This window comes from Cucumis melo, chromosome 1 (genome assembly GCF_025177605.1).
Source record: "Cucumis melo cultivar AY chromosome 1, USDA_Cmelo_AY_1.0, whole genome shotgun sequence".
Lineage (NCBI taxonomy): Eukaryota > Viridiplantae > Streptophyta > Magnoliopsida > Cucurbitales > Cucurbitaceae > Cucumis > Cucumis melo.
The window spans coordinates 16,818,582-16,824,980 of NC_066857.1; the positions used below are offsets into that span (position 1 = coordinate 16,818,582).

Consider the following 6,399-nt stretch of genomic DNA (forward strand, 5'->3'; position numbering starts at 1 on the left):
TTTTCTTAGATGCACGGAATTTGATTTTCTTTTCGAAAGAAGCGTCTCAATGTTCTTAGATGCACTTCATCCAGTCACATTAGTATAAGAAAAAATTGAGTATGAAATTAATTGTCATTATTTTCTAATTCCGTTTCATACGTAGCATAAGCATCAATATGATTAATTGGAACACAATAAGAATTAAAACATCATATTCAAATTGGTTTTCTGTAAAAAATAGGTTTTCCGCTTTTACGTGTTTTAAAAATCACATTGACACTATTATGTACATAATGTTAAATTTCACAACAATGTAAAATGTGTTAAACTCATCGTCCAAAGTTGTATTAAAAAATTTTGCATTGATTACCAATCTTTTGTACAACTATTTTTCAAAATCTCACTTGTAATTTTTTTGTCGTTAGAATAAAGTAATTTAGTATAACTTTTCATATAATGTTAAAAATAACTTGTAAGAAAAAAAGTGTACTATTTTCAAGAAGGGTTTTTACAAGTTTCAATTTTGATAATGACTAGAAATAAATATTTTGCAAATTATATGTAGGAAAGAACAAATCATTTTTTTAAAACATCATCAAGCGTAATTTGTTTTGAACTACTTGTAAGAACGGTTTTTACAAGTTTTAATTTCAATAATGAGTAGAAAATGTTTGAACTACTTTGAAATGGATCGCCAAACCCTTCTTAGAGTTCTAACTGCGTTCACTCTAACCCAACATCAAATGCTCCTAACGTTGGTAGCATTAATGAACTACAATAAGCGTCTCCTACAAACACCGTATGATACAAGGCATAAAATTAGGCAGCTTGCGTACTTTTGCATGATACACGAGTTTGATCTTGTGTGTCGACAAAGCACGCACATAGACAGGCGAACATTCGCAATTCTATGCCATTTACTTAGGACTGTAGCTGGTCTTTCGTCGATAGAGATTGTCAATGTTGAGGAAATGGTTGCGATGTTCTTGCACGTCTTTTCCCATGACTTGAAAAATCGCGTAATTCAACGGGAATTACGGTCAGGTGAGATAGTATCTTGACATTTTAACCTCGTCTTGTTGGCTGTGCTACGACTCCATGACGAGTTAATAAAGAAACCTATGCCGATAACAAACAACTGCACTGATCAACGTTGGAATTGCTTCGAGGTAGGCAAAGTAGAAGTGGTTTGTATGTAACGTATCAATACGTGCCACTAATGTAAGCGCATTTATTTAAACCTGCATATTGCCTTGGGGCGTGACGTTGGAAGTGCTTTGAGGTGAGCATAGTAGAAGTGGTTTGTATGTCACGTATCAGTACGTGCCACTAATGTAAGCACGTTTGTTTAAATCTGCATATTGTCTTGGGGCGTTGGACGGAACGTACATAAAGGTCAACGTGCCCACAACAGATCGTCCTACGTTCAGAACACCTAAGGGAGAAATTGCCACAAATATAATGTACTCGGCGTTTACGACACGAAAAGGGATTTCGAATACGTCCTTGCTGGGGAAGAAGGATCTGCAGGTAGACTCGTGGATTCGACGGGATGTCCTTGCATGACAAAACAGACTCCAAGTGCCAAAGGGTATTTACAATTTTTCATCAAACCACGTTGTTCTATACTTACATATTCAAAGTGCATAAAAGCATTGGTTTTCGTAACAGGATATTATTATTTGTGCGATGCGGGTTATCTAAATGTTAAGGGATTTCTCGCCCCATACAGAGGACAACGGTACCACTTGTAAGAGTGGCGTGATGCTGGAAATGTCCCAACCATTGCAAAGGAGTACTTCAACATGAAGCACTCTTCGACAAGGAATGTGATTGGGCGCGCCTTTGGTGTTCTGAAGGGTCGTTGGGTAATACTTCATGGGAAGTCGTACTATCCCCTCCAAGTGCAATATCGCACCATCCTAGCATGTTGCTTGCTGCACAATTTGATAAATAGAGAAATGACAAATTGCGACGACATTAACGACGTGAACGAGGAGGACTCCGCATACGCCACGACCACCACACCAGAAGACATTCAGTAGATTGAGACCACAAACGAGTAGTCTTAGTGGTACGACGAATTAGCTGAAGTGATGTTCACTGAATGGTAATTGCGTAACGTTTAGCTAAAACAATTTTAAATTAGAACCCATCAGTTGTATGCCAATTTAAATGACCTATACTCTGTATTTTTTTCATATATAATGTATGCGTGCATGCTTTACATAAATTATATGTCATAATATTGTTTTCCAGTTGTTTATGTCTCATAAATGTGAAAATGTGAAATTCCCAACGTGTTCCATGTATTTTTTGTCATATGTCATTCTTAGTATGGCAAGCTCGTCCCGTGCCCCCAAGCATGTATGGACTAAGGAGGAGGAGGACACTCTTGTAGAGTGTTTAGTGAAGTTGGTGTCCACCGAGGGATGGAAATCCGACAATGGTACATTCCGACCAGGTTACTTGGCCTAACCGGTACGCATGATGGCCAAAAAATTACCTGCATGTCATGTCGATACAACCACTGTAATCAATTGCAGAATAAAGATACTTAAGCGGACATTCCAAGCCATCGCAAGAATGTGGGGGCTAGCATGCAGTGGGTTCGGTTGAAACGATGACGGAAAATGCATAATTGCGAAGAAGGATGTCTTTGATAACTGGATTAGGGTAAGGAAAATAATCTAGACGTCACAATACTTGCACAATGTACATTTACTTCACAATTTTCCTATCAGTAGTTTTAAGTGGTCCAGTTTTTTATGCATTGCATCCCACAGTGAAGGGTCTCCTTAACAAACCCTTTCCCTATTACGATGAACTTACATATGTATTCGGGCGCGATAGGACAACGAGTCGCTTCGCTAAGACATTCGTCGACGTCGGGTCTAATGAGCCTGTCGAGTATGAGGGGTTTGACGTGTCGGATGGGATTGACAAGAGTTCCCATCCATGTACAGCCAGAGGATTGACATGTCCTAGGAGGATGTACGCACATCATGACCTTCTCACGCGTCAGAGGGTAGGGTCGGATCGAGTGGATTGAAGAGGAAGAAGGGGAAGCGAGCTAGAGAGCGAGATTTAAGTCATACATATGGTCCTCGAGTGTACCAACGAACAACTCAGGACGATTGCCCAGTGGCCTGCACAAGCCCTTGCCAATGACACTCATATGCACTAGGAATTCTTACGCCTATTGTGTGAGATGTCGGAACTAACTAGTTTGGATAGGACATTGTGCCAAAGGCACCTTTGTCTCGTATGGACGACATGCGGGGTTTCGTACAGATGACTGATAATGAGAGACAGAACTTTTGCAGAGTCCTCCTACGAGACATCATCAGATAGTTTATGTCCTTCCTTCGTTGGCTTGCTTGTTTTTTTCTTACTTCATTTGGATTATGTTGTTGACTGTTCTTTGTTTTCTTATTTTAGCAAAAAAAAAATGTTCGTATGTACAATACTTGAATCCCTTGTATGATTTATAACTTGTTTATGCATATGTTTTCTTTTTGTCTCTTCTCCACATCCCTTCAATTCGATTTAAAACGTTTCTTTCAAATTAAGGCAAATAATAACAATTCGAGTAATATGACGGTCAAGTGCTTCGTAATAAGTAACTTAATTAATGAATATAAATATGGACGCATGTGTTAGACCATGTAATTAAATTTATTAAAAACAAATGTACGACGCTATCGCTAATTACAAATACGCAATAACTAGTTTGTATTTGTAAAAAATGACTTAGAATAAAATTAGTACAATTTGTTAACAAACGATTTCTAACAAATGACTTCGAAATTGGTCAACTGTGTTTACTAATTTAATAACATTAGACATATGAAAAAACAATTTGTAATAAGAGGGGTTCCACGCTTTCATAAAAAAATATGCAATAATAATTTCTTTCCTATATGTACAATGTGAATTTAAAACAAACTAATAAAGAAAAAAAAAATATTCATAACGCAACCGACGTGACCTTTCCCCAAACACATCTTATCATAAAATCCTCGTAAACCTACCCACATAACCCTTTCCCAAACACATCTTATTCATAATACTATCATAACCCTTATCACTTAACCCTTCCCTCAAACACCTCTTATCATAAAACTACCTTTCTAAACTCTTCCTCAAACAAGGGTTATGATAAAATCTAACTGGATTGATTAGCAAAAGAGAAGGAATAATTAAAAGTGCAAATTTGTGAGACGGGATCAAAGTGAAGAGTGGATAGAATAAAAAAAACAGACTTTCGTCGATAATTGGCATCATATTCCTTCCTCAAGGTTGGAGGATTGATCCCCACCCTGCCGTTGTACAAAAACATTAGAGAAGAGTTTTGTAAAACCAACATATTTACGATTCACCTGTACAAGTGATCATCTTCCTCTTAGAAACATCATGACCTTACACATTTGGTCAAGAAAATTTTGTTCATCTCAATTTAATGTGTTTTATTGCTGTAGAACAGCTTCTTGTCATATATAAAGATGAACAAACAAGCGGAGGAGAAACTGAGACGTGGCTCGGTTAATGTGATCAGTGTGCCGACCGAGCTACAGAGAATATGATCAGCCATTGTGGGATTACACGGTTCTGAATTCTAGGAAGTTAAAACTGATTCTGACTGTATAGTTCTGTCTATCATCACATCAAAAAGGACTTCTTTCTAATTGGTTGTTGTACAAATACACTAACCATTTCTAGTGAATAACCTAGAATGGTCCCACTTAGAGAAAGCTAACCCTTCTTTCTTATCATGCCGTCCTTAATCCTTTTCTAATTGTGGCCCAGTTTTTCCTTAATCTCTTTTGATATTGCAGAATCTCTGGAAAATCTCCTCAAAGATCTTGAATTTTGCAATGATTTTGAGAAAGATCAGCCATGCCCTTTCAAGGATAAGACTTCAAGGCCAATATAGGTGCATTTGAGGGAAAGATCATAAGAAAGCAATGATTATTAGCACAAATTTAACTGTTTTTTCTGATATTCCTTAATTTATGGACAACTAATAAAGGGAGGACTTCCAACCAAAGTATGTGCATTGAGTAATTTCTTTATTCAGTTTCCTTAAACCAAAAGAATGAGCTATACAATAACTGAAAGATGAATTGACAAAATTGTTGGCCCTAATCTTCTGTCTATTTTTCTAAACTAAATCTAGCCACGTGGAGAATCATGAGCCATTCAAACTTTGAGTGAGATTAAGGAAAGCTTCTTCTCTACATGGAATTGTGAGACCTCCCATGGGATGATGGAAACCAAACTCCTCTTCAGCCTGACTCAACAATGTCTTAAAAGAAGGATGACTTAAGTAAGAAACAGGTACAACAAAGCGCTTCCTCTGTGTTTCTCCAACATAAACAGCCAAGTGACCTTTTGGAATCGAATCTGAATTGTGAATCCTATGGAGAATTTTTTTGGCATTAACAACACCAGGCAGACGAATACCCATGATGGAAAACTGTATACTGATTCTACAAGTCTTGTTTCAATTTATGTTTGAATGGAAGATAGAACAGTTTGGAAATGTGGTGAGAAGTCCATTAGGATCCACTTCTATATATATACACAAGATGAACTATTTTGATTCTCCTTAACTCTTCAGCAACAAGTGGTGGAGAGGAAATCAGCCAATTGGGCCCAGTGAAGGACAGAGATAAGAGTGAAGCACATGGCTTTGCCTGCCAGCTGAAGCTGAAGTTGAATGTTACAAGTTTAGGTGTTGATTTTCATCAGACAGACATAAACAAGTAGATAACAAGTTAGTGGCCTCTGTCATATGTACATGGCCTACTGCTCTACCCTACTGCTTAATCCCATCATAAGGGAGATAGCATTCATACAGATAATTCTTAGACTATATAACATGGAGGTGCTAGACCAGTGAAGGTTTTAGAGAAGGAAAAATCAGTATTTCCCCTCGCATATGTGAATGGAGCACCTCAAAGTAGAAACTGTAATATATATATATATATCTCATAAATAAATGATGATCTTCTCCAAGTAACTTGAGGAAAGACAATAACATTGTATCTTACTTTTCTGTCTATTTTGAATCTTAAGGAAAGCTAGCTCTTAAGGAAACTAAGTTTTACTCTCTAGCAGGATCTCCGAGCAGTTCTATAAAACAGGCTCTCTTGTACAGATTTGAACTTTGGTTCTCTTCTTCATGATCCGCTCATAATAGGAAATAAAACAGAACCCTGAAATATTTTTGCTACATCTTAGCAGCTTCTTGAATTGCTCAATTGGTGAATCTAAGGAAATGAGGGAATTGATGATAACTGTTCAAAAAAAAATTTAAATAAAATATTAGTTGTGAAGGTTTATATAGTTCGATTGTGGACTAAAAATGATTCTTTGTCCAACCAAAAGGAGCCAATATGAATGATGTAGCTT

At 37.1% G+C, this 6,399-nt stretch overlaps 1 protein-coding gene across 1 annotated transcript; it reads right to left on the reverse strand.

The window, feature by feature from the left end:
- Positions 1-5,021: 5,021 nt before the first annotated feature.
- LOC103490317 (auxin-responsive protein SAUR21-like) lies at positions 5,022-6,079 on the reverse strand. Its single transcript, XM_008449780.3, has one exon. It carries the CDS (start codon positions 5,450-5,452, stop codon positions 5,174-5,176), a length of 279 nt encoding a protein of 92 aa, XP_008448002.1. The 5' UTR covers positions 5,453-6,079; the 3' UTR covers positions 5,022-5,173.
- Positions 6,080-6,399: the final 320 nt, after the last annotated feature.

Coding starts and splice junctions, on each gene's coding strand:
- LOC103490317 (XM_008449780.3), bottom strand. CDS start 5,452: ATGGGTATTCGTCTGCCTGGTGTTGTTAATGCCAAAAAAATTCTCCAT.